This window comes from Oncorhynchus nerka, linkage group LG18 (genome assembly GCF_034236695.1).
Source record: "Oncorhynchus nerka isolate Pitt River linkage group LG18, Oner_Uvic_2.0, whole genome shotgun sequence".
Lineage (NCBI taxonomy): Eukaryota > Metazoa > Chordata > Actinopteri > Salmoniformes > Salmonidae > Oncorhynchus > Oncorhynchus nerka.
The window spans coordinates 17,800,865-17,821,052 of record NC_088413.1 but is presented as its reverse complement, the minus strand read 5'-3'; the positions used below and the strand labels follow the sequence as shown (position 1 = coordinate 17,821,052).

Genomic DNA, 20,188 nt, shown 5'->3' with positions numbered 1-20,188 from the left:
CTTCATACACACATCTACTATATACAGTACTATATGTCTTCATACACACATCTACTATATACTGTACTACTATATACTATATACTGTACTATATGTCTTTATACACACATTACTATATACTGTACTATATGTCTTCATACACACATCTACTATATACTGTACTATATGTCTTCATACACACATATACAGTACTATATGTCTTCATACACATATCTACTATATACTGTACTATGTCTTCATACACACATCTACTATATACTGTACTATATGTCTTCATACACATATCTACTATATACTGTACTATGTCTTCATACACACATCTACTATATACTGTACTATATGTCTTCATACACACATCTACTATATACTGTACTATATGTCTTCATACACATATCTACTATATACTGTACTATGTCTTCATACACACATCTACTATATACTGTACTCTATGTCTTCATACACACATCTACTATATACTGTACTATATGTCTTCATACACATCTACTATATACTGTACTATATGTCTTCATACACATCTACTATATACTGTACTATATGTCTTCATACACACATCTACTATATGTCTTCATACACATATCTACTATATACTGTACTATATGTCTTCATACACACATCTACTATATACTGTACTACTATATACTATATACTGTACTATATGTCTTCATACACACATCTACTATATACAGTACTATATGTCTTCATACACACATCTACTATATACAGTACTATATGTCTTCATACACAGTACTACATCTACTATATACTGTACTACTATATACTATATACTGTACTATATGTCTTCATACACACATTACTATATACTGTACTATATGTCTTCATACACACATCTACTATATACTGTACTATATGTCTTCATACACACATCTACTATATACTGTACTACTATATACTATATACTGTACTACTATATACTATATACTGTACTACTATATACTATATACTGTACTATATGTCTTCATACACACATCTACTATATACTGTACTACTATATACTATATACTGTACTACTATATACTATATACTGTACTACTATATACTATATACTGTACTATATGTCTTCATACACACATCTACTATATACAGTACTATATGTCTTCATACACACATCTACTATATACTGTACTACTATATACTATATACTGTACTATATGTCTTCATACACACATTACTATATACTGTACTATATGTCTTCATACACACATCTACTATATACTGTACTATATGTCTTCATACACACATCTACTATATACTGTACTATATGTATGTTTTTATATAGATACATCTAAATGTCTTCATAAACATATCTACAATACATCTACTACATATAGTATATACTTGTATTATACTGTACATCTGTACTCAACATCTATTGTACTGTACATCCGTTTTGCCTCTGGGGGGTGCTCTTGAGCCAAAAGAGGTCGTTTAAATCAGGATTTCCCAACCATCTCCTTGGGCTCCCCAGACATTTCACATTTTCGTTTTAACCTTAAACTGGCACGCATGATTGAATTCGTCAACTAATCGTCAAGCCTTTGACTAATTGAACCAGGTGTGACAATTTAAGGTTAAAACAAAAATGTGAAACGTCTGGGGAGGCCCAAGGAGAGGTTTGGTAAACACTGCCTTAACTCAATGGACAGAAGTAGTCCAGGAATGACCTCATTGGAGCACACAAAGGGGCATACCTCCCCACGCCCATGACTTAAAGCTTTTATTACTCGCCTACTAAGGGCTGTGTGGTTTAACAAGGAAAAAATGTATTCATATAATACCATATGTGTATATGAAACATAGTCACCTCTCAAACCAAAATTGGAGTAAAAATAAATAAATGCATTTTACACTCACGGTGTACCTTTAAGTGTATGTGTGTGTGTTGACTGTATGCTTGTATACACATTTAGCTGTTGTCATGGAGTCAGCTCACGGGGATCCAAATAAAGATCAAGTCTTCTAAAATAAGTGAATGTTTTTTTGTTAATGATATCTTTCCTTACTTACAGTGTAGGAGTGACTTTTTATTTAACTAAGCATATAAGGTGTTCACTTCTATGAACTAAGTTTCCATGGTGATATTAGTTGGTCTTTGATAACAGAACACCCACATCAAGAGGCACAAAACCAGCTTTATACTCAGAAAACACCTTCAAAACAGTCATAAAAAAACAATTACAATCCATTTATTCTCATTATAATTCATGAATATAATTCAACTTTTTCAAAATCATTGATTGAATAAATTCCTTACAAAAAAACCCATCAAATGTAGGCCACTCAAAACACCTGAGCTAGGAACCATGACAACACAGCTGACTAACAATACAGTGATACTGTTGAAATACAAAGGCTGTGTCCCAGATGGCACCTTATTCCCTCTATAGTGCACTACTTTTGACCAGAGCCCTGTATGTGCCCTGTCAAAAGTGCCTGTGATGTACCTAACTTCATATATGTTTCAGGTGTCTATACAGTATGCATGAGTCCGATATGGCACCCCATTCCCTATATAGTACACTACTTTTGGCCAGAGCCCTAATGGGCCCTGTTCAAAATGGGTGCACTATATAGTGAATAGCGTGCCATTTGGGCCATATGCCATGTGATCATGCACCGGAGGGAAACTGGTTTATATTTGAAGTGGAGTAAATTACTTCTTCCCTTTTCAGTTGTGTTATGAGAATCCATCGAAACTGAATTCCTGTCCTCTCTCCATCCTCTTTCCTTCTGTGTAAAATCCCCCGTTCTTCTCTTTCCTCCTGTACCACTCTGTTTTATCCTCCTGTACCGCTCTGGTTTTATCCTCCTGTACCGCTCTGGTTTTATCCTCCTGCACCACTCTGGTTTTATCCTCCTGTACCACTCTGGTTTTATCCTCCTGTACCACTCTGGTTTTATCCTCCTGTACCGCTCTGTTTTATCCTCCTGCACCGCTCTGTTTTATCCTCCTGTACCGCTCTGTTTTATCCTCCTTACATTTGAGACACACCCGTTTTGTCTCTTCTTCTGATTCAACTCCTTTCCTTAATCTGCACTGTTGTAAGAGAGCTGGACTGGGGAAAGTACCTAGAGGATACCTGGAGGATAGCTAGAGGATACCTAGAGGATACCTAGAGGATACCTAGAGGATAGCTAGAGGATACCTAGAGGATAGCTAGAGGATACCTAGAGGATAGCTAGAGGACAGCTAGAGGATAGCTAGAGGACACCTAGAGGATACCTAGAGGACAGCTAGAGGATACCTAGAGGATACCTAGAGGATAGCTAGAGGACAGCTAGAGGATAGCTAGAGGATACCTAGAGGATAGCTAGAGGATAGCTAGAGGACAGCTAGAGGATAGCTAGAGGACACCTAGAGGATACCTAGAGGATACCTAGAGGACAGCTAGAGGACAGCTAGAGGACAGCTAGAGGATACCTAGAGGACAGCTAGAGGACAGCTAGAGGATAGTTAGAGGACAGCTAGAGGATACCTAGAGGACAGCTAGAGGATACCTAGAGGACAGCTAGAGGATACCTAGAGGACAGCTAGAGGATACCTAGAGGACAGCTAGAGGATACCTAGAGGATACCTAGGGGACAGCTAGAGGATACCTAGAGGACAGCTAGATAATACCTAGAGGATACCTTCGAGGACAGCTAGAGGATAGCTAGAGGACAGCTAGAGGATACCTAGAGGACAGCTAGAGGACAGCTAGAGGATAGTTAGAGGACAGCTAGAGGATACCTAGAGGACAGCTAGAGGATAGCTAGAGGACAGCTAGAGGATACCTAGAGGACAGCTAGAGGATAGTTAGAGGACAGCTAGAGGATACCTAGAGGACAGCTAGAGGATACCTAGAGGACAGCTAGAGGATACCTAGAGGATACCTAGGGGACAGCTAGAGGATACCTAGAGGACAGCTAGATAATACCTAGAGGATACCTTCGAGGACAGCTAGAGGATACCTAGAGGACAGCTAGAGGATACCTAGAGGACAGCTAGAGGATACCTAGAGGACAGCTAGATAATACCTAGAGGATACCTTCGAGGACAGCTAGAGGATACCTAGAGGACAGCTAGAGGATACCTAGAGGACAGCTAGAGGATACCTAGAGGACAGCTAGAGGACACCAAGAGGATAGCTAGAGGACACCAAGAGGATAGCTAGAGGACACCAAGAGGATAGCTAGAGGACACCTAGAGGATACCTAGAGGACAGCTAGAGGATACCTAGAGGATAGCTAGAGGATACCTAGAGGACAGCTAGAGGATACCTAGAGGACAGCTAGAGGATACCTAGAGGACAGCTAGAGGATACCTAGAGGACAGCTAGATAATACCTAGAGGATACCTTCGAGGACAGCTAGAGGATACCTAGAGGACAGCTAGAGGATACCTAGAGGACAGCTAGAGGATACCTAGAGGACAGCTAGATAATACCTAGAGGATACCTTCGAGGACAGCTAGAGGATACCTAGAGGACAGCTAGAGGATACCTAGAGGACAGCTAGAGGATACCTAGAGGACAGCTAGAGGACACCAAGAGGATAGCTAGAGGACACCAAGAGGATAGCTAGAGGACACCAAGAGGATAGCTAGAGGACACCTAGAGGATACTTAAGAGGATACCTAGAGGATAGCTAAAGGACTCACTCTCTCCATGTCTCTCTAACTATTTTTCGCTCTTTCACTCTTTCTCTATCCCTCTCTCTCCTCCCTTTCCCCCGCTTGCTCATAATCATCGTCTCTCCTCCTGCGGCGTCCCCTAGCCCCTCCTCTCCTCTCCCTGGTCGAATCAGAGCCCTGCGACCCTGCGTCTCCGCCAAAGTCCTCCCTGATCACCTCCTCCTGCTGCTCTTCATCATCATCCTCATCACTCTCCTCCGAGTTCGACTCATCTGAGTTTTCCTCCTCCAGGTAACGATAACCTTTGACCTGAGGAGGAAGTGACACAGTCAACATTATATTACATTACAGACCAAACATGTCAATTGATGACTTTGTGTCATTATTGAAGACACATTGAGTTTGAGTTAATTTTTTTATTTTTACAGGGACAGTGCACATTAATCAACGTTTTAGTAAAAGTGCCGGTTTTAGCCAGCCGGCTAATTTTCAACCGCAGTCCCTGGGCAGGTTATTAAAAACAATTACAATATAAACAATAGCAACATAGAACAAGCAAGACATAGCAACATAGGACAAGCAAGACATAGCATACAGACAGAGCAACATAGGACAAGCAAGACGTAGCATACAGACAGAGCAACATAGAACAAAAAGCAGCAAGACAAAATTCATAAAAGCAACAAAGTGTTTCCACACCTCACAAGCTACAGACAACAGACAACATGGAAAGTGGCAACACACAGCTAGGGACCATGTTCACAAATCTGATTGACCTTTAGCCATGTCTTCAAGCATTTTGTGAAAGTGTGATATGTGATGCAGCTATGTGTGTCTGATGGCAGTGTATTCCAGACATGGGAAGCTCTCACAGAGAATGTAGATTTACTAAAGGTGCTTTTCCTCAGGGGAACTATACAGTCACCTCTCATGGCAGACCTTGTGGATCTGCTGCCATATGTCTGGGTTTTCTGTTTAACAAAAATATTGAGTGGAGGGGGAGCCAGGCCATTAAGGATCTTGAATACAAGACATGCGTCGGTGTATTGCACAAGATTTTCCCAACTCAAGAGCTCATGCTTTCTAAGGATGTGACAATGATGATGGCTATTGGGCTTCCTATCAAGCACTTTGAGAGCCTGTTTGTAGACAGACTGAATAGGTTTTAATGTTGTACAGCAAGCTTGGGCCCAACTAGTCAAGCAGTATGTTAAGTGGGGGAGTATCATAGTTTCGAAGTACTTTGTACCTCTGTAGTCAAACAATTTCGTATAATTCGGAAATTAGCTAGGTTGAATTTGGTTATTTGAATTACCTTTTTCACATGCTTTTTAAAAGAGAGGTTGGAATCAAGTATGATGCCAAGGTACTTAAAATCGGATACCACCTGGAGCTTCTCCGCTGACACATAGACATCTGGCTCAGTAGCATCTGTTGCCCTCTTTGTGAAGAACATGCAAACAGTTTTTTTCACATTGAGATGCAAACACGAGTCACTGAGCCACTTTGTAACCTGGACCATTACAGTAGTGAGTTCTTGTGCAGCTTGTTGATATTGATATTGCTCTTTTAATTGTCTTTATTGCCAATGCCAAACCTTAAACAAAGACTGTTTCATTTCAGTGTTCTGTTTTGCTTGTCTTTATCGCATTACTAGTGAAGGTGATATTTGCACTTTTCTCTCCAGCCAAATGGTATTTAAAGAAAACAAATGTAAAAACATAGTAAAAAATGAACAGATTGTGATAGGTTACCTTGTGTTTGGGGCGGGGAATGCGAGGCAGTCTGAAATGCATGTTCTTGGCCAGGCGTCGCTCCATCGTCCAATAGCAGAAGCACGCCAGCAGCAAGATGACCAATAGAATGGAGAGTTTGGCCTGAGGAGGAGGGACCAGGAATGAGAAAGGAGAGAAAGAGAGGAGTGAAATAAGCACTTTAAATTAATCGTTTTTACACTTGTTCTAACACACGAACACACACACGGACACACACACACACACAGGGACACACACACACGGGGACACACACGCATGAGGACGCACACGGGGACACACACGCATGAGGACGCACACGGACACACACACAGGGACACACACATACCCTCATGATGAGTCCAGTCCACAGGTAGACTATGAAGATGGCGATAGCTTGCCACCAGTGGTAGATGGTGTAGACAAAGTCCAGTCTCTCTTTATCTTCATACAACATACCCAGGAGAACTGACAGACACGGAGAGAGAGAGAGACAGTGGAGAGTGGGGGACAGGGAGGGGGGGTGCGGTGGAGAGGGGGGTAGATAGAAAGAGAGCAAGAGAAAGAGAGGAGGGCGGTAGACAAGAGGGAAGAGAGAGTGAGAGAGGAGGGCAGTAGAGAGGGGGGGTAGAGAGAGAAAGGGGAGGTGGAGAGGTGGAAGATATGAGAGAGAGGAGGGCAGTAGAGAGGGGGGGTAGAGAGAGAAAGGGAGGTGGAGAGGTGGAAGATATGAGAGAGAGGAAGGCAGTAGAGGGGGGGTAGAGAGAGAAAGGGGAGGTGGAGAGGTGGAAGATATGAGAGAGAGGAGGGCAGTAGAGAGAGGGGGTAGAGAGAGAAAGGGGAGGTGGAGAGGTGGAAGATATGAGAGAGAGGAGGGCGGTAGAAGATATGAGAGAGAGGAGGGCAGTAGAGAGGGGGGGGTAGAGAGAGAAAGGGGAGGTGGAGAGGTGGAAGATATGAGAGAGAGGAGGGCAGTAGAGAGGGGGTAGAGAGAGAAAGGGGAGGTGGAGAGGTGGAAGATATGAGAGAGAGGAGGGCGGTAGAGAGAGGGGGTAGAGAGAGAAAGGGGAGGTGCAGAGGTGGAAGATATGAGAGAGAGGATGGCAGTAGAGAGGGGGTAGAGAGAGAAAGGGGAGGTGGAGAGGTGGAAGATATGAGAGAGAGGAGGGCAGTAGAGAGGGGGGTAGAGAGAGAAAGGGGAGGTGGAGAGGTGGAAGATATGAGGGAGAGGAGGGCAGTAGAGAGGGGGGGGGGTAGAGAGAGAAAGGGGAGGTGGAGAGGTGGAAGATATGAGAGAGAGGAGGGCAGTAGAGAGGGGGTAGAGAGAGAAAGGGGAGGTGGAGAGGTGGAAGATATGAGAGAGAGGATGGCAGTAGAGAGGGGGTAGAGAGAGAAATGGGAGGTGGAGAGGTGGAAGATATGAGAGAGAGGAGGGCAGTAGAGAGGGGGGTAGAGAGAGAAAGGGGAGGTGGAGAGGTGGAAGATATGAGAGAGAGGAGGGCAGTAGAGAGGGGGGGTAGAGAGAGAAATGGGAGGTGGAGAGGTGGAAGATATGAGAGAGAGGAGGGCAGTAGAGAGGGGGGGTAGAGAGAGAAAGGGAGGTGGAGAGGTGGAAGATATGAGAGAGAGGAGGGCAGTAGAGAGGGGGTTAGAGAGAGAAAGGGGAGGTGGAGAGGTGGAAGATATGAGAGAGAGGAGACATAAATGTTGGAAATGATTAAGTCTGAACAAGGAAATAAAAGAGTCGTGTGTGTGTGTGTGCGTGTGCGTGCGTGTGTGTGATCATAGTACTAAAACTCACTGCTGAGTCCAGTCTTATTCAATGCAGACCCCATTCCCCAGAGGGCGATCACCACCAGCAGGTAAGGCAGTTGATCAGGTGAGCGTGGAGCCGGGGACCAGAACAGCAAGAACACCAGCAGAGGACCGTGGATCACAGCGCCCCCTAGCAGAGAGACGTAGCGTGGCAGCCTGAGGAGGGACAGGGACAGGCAGGAGAACAGGGAGCAGGACAGACCATAGACCATCACCAGGAGATACAGCCACTCCAGACCCACCGTACACACACCATACGACTGGGAGGGGGAGACATGAGGATAGATTAGAGGAGAGACAAAGACAGGGAAAGTAGGAGAAAAGGGGGGGTTGAACAGGACAGAGAGAGAGATAGTGAGTGAGTGAGTGAGTGAGTGAGTGAGTGAGTGAGTGAGTGAGTGAGTGAGTGAGTGAGTGAGTGAGTGAGTGAGTGAGTGAGTGAGTGAGTGAGAAAAAAGAGAGTGAGCAAGCGAGAGAAAGAGCACGAGCGAGAGAGAGGATAGAGAGAGAGAGGAGAGATCGAGCATCATGAATATAGCTGCCCTCCAGCAGAATCTATGTCCACACTAGGTAAAGTGACACAGTAGGTCTGTGAAAGCTACATAGACAACATTCAGACTCCAGCTAGGACAGTTACTAAAGGACTTCCTGTAATGACTACCAGAGTGAGTCCCGTGACAGAGAAGAGTGAGTCCAGTCCACTGTAGATGAAGAAAGGGATGAGGAGTCTCAGCCTGTAGTCTCTCAGGTGTTTGAAGGGCAACTGGAAGATGTTCCCCCAGCCGATACTCCTCAGATCGATCTCCTCTGTAGGGCGGTACGCAGCCCCGCACACCGCCAGGAACTATCGGTAAAACACAGTGAACGACTGTGGGAAAGCAAGCAATGGACTCTGGGTAATCTCGGAGGGTGTTGTATTGATTGTTGGGTGAAATAATGCTAGGCTGTTAGGATGATCATTTTAGGTATGCGTGTACACACGTGTCTTTGCCTGTGTGTGTGTTTGTGTGTGTCTGTGTGTATGGGTGTGTGTGTGTGTCTTACGATGACCATGGAGAGGAAGGCGGCCCCCATGAGAACACTCTCCACCTGGATGAGCAGCAGGGAGCGAGGGAGGTGCTTCAGGACGGTCCTGTTGAAACCCTCGATCATACCACTGCCCTCCGCACCTGGGGAGGGGGAGGAGTTATTAAACCCACCAATCATACCACTGCCCTCCGCACCTGGGGAGGGGGAGGAGTTATTAAACCCACCAATCATACCACTGTCCCCTGAACCCAATAAAGAGAGAGGGATAAAGAAAGTGATGAAACAAAAACCTGTATATTTGTTAAACCATTGATCAGAGAGAGAGAGAGAGAGAGAGAGAGAGAGAGAGAGGGGAGTGGGGAGGGGGGATGAGAGAGAGAGAGGAGTGGGGAGGGGAGGGGTAGAGAGAGAGAGAGAGAGAGAGGAGTGGGGAGGGGGAGGGGGAGAGAGAGAGAGGAGTGGGGGGAGGGGGATGAGAGAGAGAGGAGTGGGGAGGGGAGGGGAGAGAGAGAGAGAGAGAGAGAGAGAGAGGGGGGAGAGAGAGAGAGAGAGAGTGGGGAGGGGGATGAGAGAGAGAGAGTGGGGAGGGGAGAGAGAGAGAGAGGGAGGGGAGAGGAGAGAGAGAGAGAGGGAGAGAGAGAGTAGTGGGAGAGGAGGGGAGAGAGAGAGAGAGAGAGAGAGGAAAGAGAGAGAGAGAGAGAGAGAGAGAGAAGAGAGAGAAAGAGAGAGAGAGAGAGAGAGAGAGAGAGAGAGAGAGAGAGAGAGGAAAGAGAGAGAGAGAGAGAGAGGAAAGAGAGAGAGAGAGAGAGAGAGAGAGAGAGAGAGAGAGAGGAGTGGGGAGGGGGAGGGGGGGTGAGAGAGATTGAGGTGCACGAAAACAATACTATTACAACCATACATCCTGCTTCTCCTCTGAGAGTCAGGGTAAGGAAATGGAAGTTAACAGACTACTGGTCAGTTTACCACAGTGTTTAACCTTGTACACTTAATAACAGACTACAGGTCAGTTTACCACAGTGTTTAACCTTGTACAGATAATAACAGACTACTGGTCAGTTTACCACAGTGTTTAACATTGTACAGATAATAACAGACTACAGGTCAGTTTACCACAGTGTTTAACATTGTACAGATAATAACAGACTACTGGTCAGTTTACCACAGTGTTTAACGTTGTACAGATAATAACAGACTACTGGTCAGTTTACCACAGTGTTTAACCTTGTACAGATAATAACAGACTACAGGTCAGTTTACCACAGTGTTTAACGTTGTACAGATAATAACAGACTACTGGTCAGTTTACCACAGTGTTTAACATTGTACAGATAATAACAGACTACTGGTCAGTTTACCACAGTGTTTAACGTTGTACAGATAATAACAGACTACTGGTCAGTTTACCACAGTGTTTAACATTGTACAGATAACAGACTACAGGTCAGTTTACCACAGTGTTTAACATTGTACAGATAATAACAGACTACAGGTCAGTTTACCACAGTGTTTAACGTTGTACAGATAATAACAGACTACTGGTCAGTTTACCACAGTGTTTAACATTGTACAGATAATAACAGACTACTGGTCAGTTTACCACAGTGTTTAACGTTGTACAGATAATAACAGACTACAGGTCAGTTTACCACAGTGTTTAACATTGTACAGATAATAACAGACTACTGGTCAGTTTACCACAGTGTTTAACGTTGTACAGATAATAACAGACTACTGGTCAGTTTACCACAGTGTTTAACGTTGTACAGATAATAACAGACTACAGGTCAGTTTACCACAGTGTTTAACGTTGTACAGATAATAACAGACTACAGGTCAGTTTACCACAGTGTTTAACGTTGTACAGATAATAACAGACTACTGGTCAGTTTACCACAGTGTTTAACATTGTACAGATAATAACAGACTACAGGTCAGTTTACCACAGTGTTTAACATTGTACAGATAATAACAGACTACAGGTCAGTTTACCACAGTGTTTAACATTGTACAGATAACAGACTACAGGTCAGTTTACCACAGTGTTTAACATTGTACAGATAACAGACTACAGGTCAGTTTACCACAGTGTTTAACATTGTACAGATAATAACAGACTACAGGTCAGTTTACCACAGTGTTTAACATTGTACAGATAACAGACTACAGGTCAGTTTACCACAGTGTTTAACGTTGTACAGTGTGTGGTTGTAGTCACTAAGGAACTGGTGGAGGAAGAGGCGCTGGGGGAACTCTGCAAACACCAGGCTGAGCTGAGAGACACAAAGAGAAACACGGCCAGACATCAGAATCCACACACACACACACACACACACACACACACACACGGCAATGCTTAACCGATATATCACTCACTGACTGACAAGTGACTCGACCAATGGCTACATACATGGAAGATGATGAAGAACACGGATTGGAAGATGATGACATAGCGATGACACGCCCCCTTGGGTAGTTTCTTCTGTTCCTGGACGTGATCCTCCTTATAGTTCACATACTCATAGTACTGTTGTGCCATCCTGAGTGTGTGAGCGAGAGAGAGACAGAAACACAATAAAACACAGTGTGATTAACACTACGTAGCGAAACACAACACGACATAAACACTGCCACCCGTACGAGCTGCACATGTATTCTGGTCTGTGTGACGTTGATGTGTGTGTCTCCATTCTCCACTTCCTAACCTTGTGATGTAGTTCCCTAACGACGCCCACAGCGGGACAATGGCTGCACCAATGGCCACAGCCGATGGTACCAGGGTGTAGTATCGCTCCCAGTAATTGGTTGAGACGAAGAGAGCGTAAATTCCACTTGCCAGAAACATCATCCATTTGGTGCCCAGAAACCTGAGAGAGAGAGAGAAAAAGAGAGACAGAAAAAGAGAGAGAGGATCGAGAGAGAGAGAGCGAGAGGATCGAGAGAGGAGAGAAAGAATGAGAAGAAAGCAGGAGTATGTGTGTATACCTGATTAGTATGGAGGTGTATAACAGGCCTATGATGGGTGTATATGTATATATAGTATACCTGATGAGTATGGGGGTGTATAACAGGCCTATGATGGGTGTATATATATATATATATAGTATACCTGATGAGTATGGGGGTGTATAACAGGCCTATGATGGGTGTATATATATATATATAGTATACCTGATGAGTATGGGGGTGTATAACAGGCCTATGATGGGTGTATATATATAGTATACCTGATGAGTATGGGGGTGTATAACAGGCCTATGATGGGTGTATATATATATATATAGTATACCTGATGAGTATGGGGGTGTATAACAGGGCTATGATGGGTGTATATATATATAGTATACCTGATGAGTATGGGGGTGTATAACAGGCCTATGATGGGTGTATATATATATAGTATACCTGATGAGTATGGGGGTGTATAACAGGCCTATGATGGGTGTATATATATATATATATAGTATACCTGATGAGTATGGGGGTGTATAACAGGCCTATGATGGGTGTATATATATATATATATATATATATATATAGTATACCTGATGAGTATGGGGGTGTATAACAGGCCTATGATGGGTGTATATATATATAGTATACCTGATGAGTATGGGGGTGTATAACAGGGCTATGATGGGTGTATATATATATAGTATACCTGATGAGTATGGGAGTGTATAACAGGCCTATGATGGGTGTATATATATATATATATATATATATATATATATATATATATATATATATAGTATACCTGATGAGTATGGGGGTGTATAACAGGCCTATGATGGGTGTATATATATATATAGTATACCTGATGAGTATGGGGGTGTATAACAGGGCTATGATGGGTGTATATATATATAGTATACCTGATGAGTATGGGGGTGTATAACAGGCCTATGATGGGTGTATATATATATATATATATATATATATATATATATATATATATATAGTATACCTGATGAGTATGGGGGTGTATAACAGGCCTATGATGGGTGTATATATATATAGTATACCTGATGAGTATGGGGTGTATAACAGGGCTATGATGGGTGTATATATATATAGTATACCTGATGAGTATGGGAGTGTATAACAGGCCTATGATGGGTGTATATATATATATATATATATATATATATATATATATATATATATAGTATACCTGATGAGTATGGGGGTGTATAACAGGCCTATGATGGGTGTATATATATATATAGTATACCTGATGAGTATGGGGTGTATAACAGGGCTATGATGGGTGTATATATATAGTATACCTGATGAGTATGGGGTGTATAACAGGCCTATGATGGGTGTATATATATATATATATATATATATATATATATATATATATAGTATACCTGATGAGTATGGGGGTGTATAACAGGCCTATGATGGGTGTATATATATATAGTATACCTGATGAGTATGGGGGTGTATAACAGGGCTATGATGGGTGTATATATATATAGTATACCTGATGAGTATGGGGGTGTATAACAGGCCTATGATGGGTGTATATATATATATATATAGTAAGTCGCTCTGGATAAGAGCGTCTGCTAAATGACTTAAATGTAAATGTATACCTGATTAGTATGGAGGTGTATAACAGGCCTATGATGGGTGTATATATATATATATAGTATACCTGATGAGTATGGGGGTGTATAACAGCCCTATGATGGGTGTATATATATATATAATATACCTGATGAGTATGGGGGTGTATAACAGGCCTATGATGGGTGTATATATATATATATATATATAGTATACCTGATGAGTATGGGGGTGTATAACAGGCCTATGATGGGTGTATATATATATATAGTATACCTGATGAGTATGGGGGTGTATAACAGGGCTATGATGGGTGTATATATATATAGTATACCTGATGAGTATGGGGGTGTATAACAGGCCTATGATGGGTGTATATATATATATATATATAGTATACCTGATGAGTATGGGGGTGTATAACAGGCCTATGATGGGTGTATATATATATAGTATACCTGATGAGTATGGGGGTGTATAACAGGGCTATGATGGGTGTATATATATAGTATACCTGATGAGTATGGGGGTGTATAACAGGCCTATGATGGGTGTATATATATATAGTATACCTGATGAGTATGGGGGTGTATAACAGGCCTATGATGGGTGTATATATATATATATAGTATACCTGATGAGTATGGGGGTGTATAACAGGGCTATGATGGGTGTATATATATATATATATAGTATACCTGATGAGTATGGGGGTGTATAACAGGCCTATGATGGGTGTATATATATATAGTATACCTGATGAGTATGGGGGTGTATAACAGGCCTATGATGGGTGTATATATATATATATAGTATACCTGATGAGTATGGGGGTGTATAACAGGGCTATGATGGGTGTATATATATATAGTATACCTGATGAGTATGGGGGTGTATAACAGGCCTATGATGGGTGTATATATATATAGTATACCTGATGAGTATGGGGGTGTATAACAGGCCTATGATGGGTGTATATATATATATATATAGTATACCTGATGAGTATGGGGGTGTATAACAGGGCTATGATGGGTGTAACGTTGATCCCCATCAGCATCTTCTTGTCGATGTCCTCCAGACCCAGGTTACCATACTTCACCTCCCTGTACGTCTCATCATAGTGGAGGATCAGCTGCATCTGCAACAGGCCTGCAGACACACACACACACACACATATAAATGACTGAATACATGACACACACAAAACATGTCCAAAATGGAATACAGGCATATATGAATAGAATAGAATAGAGACAGACGGACGGGACAGGGACAGACAGACAGACAGACAGACAGACAGACAGACAGACAGACAGACAGACAGACAGACAGACAGACAGACAGGTGTTACCCATGTAGACGCTGTATATGATCATGCCCCCAACGCTGGCCCCCAGGACGTTCTTCACCACGCCCAGCTTCTTCCTTCTGTAATACTTATTCTCCTCCTCTTCCTCATCGTACTCCGGCTGGGGGCCCAGGAACTCCTCCATCTGGGGAAGGGGTGAAGAGAGAGAGACAGAGAGGTGAAGGGAGGGGGAGAGGGGGGACAGGGGAGGGGGAGGGAGAGAGAGAGAGAGAGGTGAAGGGAGGGGGAGAGAGAGGTGAAGGGAGGGGAGAGGGGCGAGAGGGGGACAGGGGAGGTGGAGGGAGAGAGAGAGCGAGAGAGAGAGGTGAAGGGAGGAAGAGAGGGGGACAGGGGAGGGGAGGAGAGAGAGAGAGAGAGGTGAAGGGAGGGGGAGAGGGGGACAGGGGAGGGAGAGAGAGACAGAGGTGAAGGGAGGGGGGAGAGAGAGAGAGAGAGAGAGAGAGAGAGAGAGAGAGGTGAAGGGAGGGGAGAGGGGGACAGGGGAGGGGAGGGGAGAGAGAGAGAGAGGTGAAGGGGGGGAGAGGGGGACAGGGGGAGGGAGAGAGAGACAGAGGTGAAGGGAGGGAGAGAGAGAGAGAGAGAGAGAGAGAGAGAGAGGTGAAGGGAGGGGAGAGGGGGACAGGGGAGGTGGAGGAGAGAGAGAGCGAGAGAGAGAGGTGAAGGGAGGAGGAGAGGGGGACAGGGGAGGGAGAGAGAGAGGTGAAGGGAGGGGAGAGGGAAAGAGAGACAGGTAAAGGGGAGAGGGGGAACAGGGGAGGGAAGAGGGAGAGAGGTGAAGGGAGGGGGAGAGTGGGAGGGGAACAGGGAAGGGGAGGGACAGGGGAGGGGGAGAGGTGAAGGGGAGGGGAGAGGGGTACAGGAGAGGGGGAGAGAGAGAGAGAGGTGAAGGGAGGGGAGAGGGGGAGGGAGAGAGAGAGGTGAAGGGAGGGGGAGAGAGAGGTGAAGGGAGAGGGAGTGGGGGGGGGAGGGAGAGAGAGAGAGAGAGGTGAAGGGAGAGGGAGTGGGGGATGGGGAGAGAGAGAGAGGTGAAGGGAGAGGGAGTGGGGGAGGGGGAGAGAGAGGTGAAGGGAGAGGGAGTGGGGAGGGGGAGAGAGAGAGGTGAAGGGAGGGGGAGAGAGGTGAAGGAAGAGGGAGTGGGGAGAGAGAGAGGTGAAGGGAGGGGGAGAGAGAGAGGTGAAGGGAGGGGGAGAGGGGGACAGGGAGGTGGAGGGAGAGAGAGAGAAGTGAAGGGAGGAGGAGAGGGGGACAGGGGAGGGGAGGGAGAGAGAGAGGGGGACAGGGGAGGGGAGGGAGAGAGAGAGGGGGACAGGGAGGGGGAGGGAGAGAGAGAGGGGGACAGGGGAGGGGAGGGAGAGAGAGAGGTGAAGGGAGGGGAGAGGGAAAGAGAGACAGGTAAAGGGAGAGGGGGAACAGGGGAGGGAAGAGGGAGAGAGGTGAAGGGAGGGGGAGTGGGAGGGGAACAGGGAAGGGGAAGGACAGGGGAGGGGGTGAGGTGAAGGGAGGGGGAGAGGGGTACAGGGAGGGGGAGAGAGAGGTGAAGGGGGGGAGAGGGGGACAGGGGAGAGAGAGGTGAAGGGAGAGGGAGTGGGGGAGGGAGAGAGAGGTGAAAGTAGGGGGAGAGAGAGGTGAAGGCAGAGGGAGTGGGGGAGGGGAGAGAGAGAGAGGTTAAGGGAGGGGGAGAGAGAGAGGTGAAGGAGGGGAGAGAGAGGTGAAGGGAGAGGGAGTGGGGAGAGAGAGAGGTGAAGGGGGAGAGAGAGGTGAATGGAGAGGGAGTGGGGGAGGGGAGAGGGGGAGAGGGGGACAGGGGAGGTGGAGGGAGAGAGAGAGCGAGAGAGAGAGGTGAAGGGAGGAGGAGAGGGGGACAGGGAGGGGAGGGAGAGAGAGAGAGGTGAAGGGAGGGGAGAGGGGGACAGGGGGAGGGAGAGACAGACAGAGGTGAAGAGGAGAGAGAGAGAGAGAGAGAGAGAGAGAGAGGTAAAGGGAGGGGAGAGGGGGACAGGGGAGGGGAGGGAGAGAGAGAGAGAGGTGAAGGGAGGGGAGAGGGGGACAGGGGGAGGGAGAGAGAGACAGAGGTGAAGGGAGGGGGAGAGAGAGAGAGAGAGAGAGAGAGAGAGAGGAGAGAGGTGAAGGGAGGGGAGAGGAGGGACAGGGGAGGTGGAGGGAGAGAGAGAGCGAGAGAGAGAGGTGAAGGGAGGAGGAGAGGGGGACAGGGGGAGAGAGGGGGACAGGGGAGGAGAGAGAGAGGTGAAGGGAGGGGAGAGGGAAAGAGAGACAGGTAAAGGGGAGAGGGGGAACAGGGGAGGGAAGAGGGAGAGAGGTGAAGGAGGGGGGAGAGTGGGAGTGGGAACAGGGAAGGGGGAGGGACAGGGGAGGGGAGAGGTGAAGGGAGGGGGAGAGGGGTACAGGAGAGAGGGAGAGAGAGAGGTGAAGGGAGGGGAGAGGGGGAGGGAGAGAGAGAGGTGAAGGGAGGGGGAGAGAGAGGTGAAGGGAGAGGGAGTGGGGGAGGGGGAGAGAGAGAGAGAGAGAGAGAGAGAAGGAGAGGAGAAGGGAGAGGGAGTGGGGGATGGGGAGAGAGAGGTGAAGGGAGAGGGAGTGGGGGAGGGGGAGAGAGAGGTGAAGGGAGAGGGAGTGGGGAGGGGAGAGAGAGAGGTGAAGGGAGAGGGAGTGGGGGGAGAGAGAGAGAGAGAGGTGAAGTGGAGGGGGAGAGAGAGAGGTGAAGGGAGGGGAGAGAGAGGTGAAGGGAGGGGGAGAGGGGGACATGGGAGGTGGAGGAGAGAGAGAGAAGTGAAGGGAGGAGGAGAGGGGGACAGGGGAGGGGGAGGGAGAGAGAGAGGGGGACAGGGGAGGGGGAGGGGAGAGAGAGGGGGACAGGGGAGGGGAGGGAGAGAGAGAGGGGGACAGGGGGGGGAGGGAGAGAGAGAGGTGAAGGGAGGGGGGAGAGGGAAAGAGAGACAGGTAAAGGGGAGAGGGGGAACAGGGGAGGGAAGAGGGAGAGAGGTGAAGGGAGGGGGAGTGGGAGGGGGAACAGGGAAGGGGGAAGGACAGGGGAGGGGGTGAGGTGAAGGGAGGAGGGAGAGGGGGTACAGGGGAGGGGAGAGAGAGGTGAAGGGAGGGGGAGAGGGGGACAGGGGAGAGAGAGGTGAAGGGAGAGGGAGGGGGGGAGGGGAGAGAGGTGAAAGTAGGGGGAGAGAGAGGTGAAGGCAGAGGGAGAGGGGGACAGGGGAGAGAGAGGTGAAGGGAGAGGGAGTGGGGGAGGGAGAGAGAGGTGAAAGTAGGGGGAGAGAGAGGTGAAGGCAGAGGGAGTGGGGGAGGGAGAGAGAGAGAGGTTAAGGGAGGGGGAGAGAGAGAGGTGAAGGAGGGGAGAGAGAGGTGAAGGGAGAGGGAGTGGGGGAGAGAGAGAGGTGAAGGGAGGGGGAGAGAGAGGTGAATGGAGAGGGAGTGGGGGAGGGGAGAGAGAGAGGTGAAGGGAGGGGGGAGAGAGAGAGGTGAAGGGAGGGGGAGAGAGAGGTGAAGGGGGGGGAGAGAGAGGTGAAGGAGGGGAAGAGAGAGATGAAGGGAGGGGGGGAGATGAAGAGGTGAAGGGAGGGAGGGGAGAGAGAGGTGAAGGGAGGGGAGAGAGAGAGTTGAAGGGGGGGGAGAGAGCGGTGAAGGGAGGGGAGTGAGAGGTGAAGGGAGGGGGGAGAGAGATGAAGGGAGGGGAGAGAGAGGTGAAGGGAGGGGAGAGAGAGATGAAGGGAGGGAGAGAGAGATGAAGGGAGGGGAGAGAGAGAGGTGAAGGGAGGGGGAGAGAGAGGTGAAGGGGGGGAGAGAGAGGTGAAGGGAGGGGGAGAAAGAGGTGAAGGGAGGGGAAGAGAGAGGTGAAGGGGGGAAATACAGGGTTGTTAGTGTTGTAGTTATACTTTTTTATAATTTAATTTTGAATCATTTCAGAGAATAAATAAATAATAAGACAAGAGAGCACACTAGCATAAGAAACCAAAAAAGTGTGGAATGCTCCTTAAAAATCGCTGGATATTGCATTGTAAACATCGGTAGCAAAGTTGAAAAAACATTGTACTTCATGTTTTTTTCACACAACACCTGTCCTTGAATATTCCCCTGAGGACCGTCGGGTAACAGGTCGTCAATGTTAATGTCGCCATTAGGGGGCGCAACAGGCGACTCCGCCACAGCCTCACGGTACACGTTCTCTTCCGCATCGGCCTCCGCCATCTGTCGGACGATACAGAGAACAGCAGTAAGCACATGAAGATTGAATTTCTTTTCACACTTCAATGAAAATAGACTACTAATGAAGTGCGGTGTAATAAACGTTTTAAAATGACGTTTTAACCATGGGGGAATATGGTTGAGTTGTGCACAGTGGCTTGCTGCTTCATGATCAATCATTCAAAGACCAAATAAATACAACTATTATTCCATTATCAAAGATTACATATAAGTTGATAATTAGATTGCATTAAAACGTTTTGACTTCTAAAACAGTGTGACCAATAAGAACACCATTTTAAAATAGTGACCATCTACAATGGCGGACAATACTTGTAACTTGAATATATAAATATTTATGAAAACAAACCTTTAAATCAATGTCGTATAAAATACACGAGTGCGCGATTCAATACATGCAAAGATGTAATTCACTCACCATTATTTTGTCAGGATCGGCGTCGTTCTGTCGCCCTTCAGGGCTATTGTATTGTCATGTGCACGAATAAAACTGCGTATTATTTCTTGGTACCCCCGTCGCGTACTACTGTACTTGCGCTTCTCCTTTCTCGTGTTAAAGCTCAGATCCCAAATTAAAACTTTCATTAGGGAAACGAAACTCCGCTGTGTGCTCACTTCCTCTTTTTAACCCTATCCACAATGTTCGCCTTAAAGCTACAGAGCATTTTTAGTTTCACGTTGTTTTAGATTGTCTTAAAGCTACATAATATATTTCGTTTTAAGTTGTATTAGTTATATGTACGCGATACGCATGGTATACATCGT

General features: G+C 46.3%; 1 protein-coding gene across 3 annotated transcripts; it reads right to left on the bottom strand.

Annotated features, from left to right (window-relative positions):
• Positions 1-2,151: 2,151 nt before the first annotated feature.
• On the bottom strand, positions 2,152-20,188 carry unc93b1 (unc-93 homolog B1, TLR signaling regulator). Of its 3 annotated transcripts, XR_010459649.1 has the most exons (14): positions 19,842-20,188; positions 19,274-19,405; positions 15,176-15,317; positions 14,820-14,973; positions 11,949-12,110; positions 11,654-11,783; positions 11,423-11,516; positions 9,262-9,386; positions 8,879-9,061; positions 8,204-8,477; positions 6,752-6,870; positions 6,406-6,528; positions 3,935-4,960; positions 2,152-3,813 (listed from the first exon to the last, which is right to left on the bottom strand). XR_010459649.1 is itself a non-coding variant. In XM_065003610.1 (13 exons), exons 1-13 carry the CDS (start codon positions 19,842-19,844, stop codon positions 4,724-4,726), a joined length of 1,878 nt encoding a protein of 625 aa, XP_064859682.1. In that variant the 5' UTR covers positions 19,845-20,188; the 3' UTR covers positions 2,152-4,723. The 3 variants fall into 3 exon arrangements, 2 of the variants coding, with proteins under 2 accessions (XP_064859682.1, XP_064859683.1); XM_065003610.1 differs by having other exon boundaries at positions 2,152-4,960; XM_065003611.1 differs by lacking the exons at positions 19,274-19,405; positions 19,842-20,188 and adding an exon at positions 19,251-19,273 and having other exon boundaries at positions 2,152-4,960.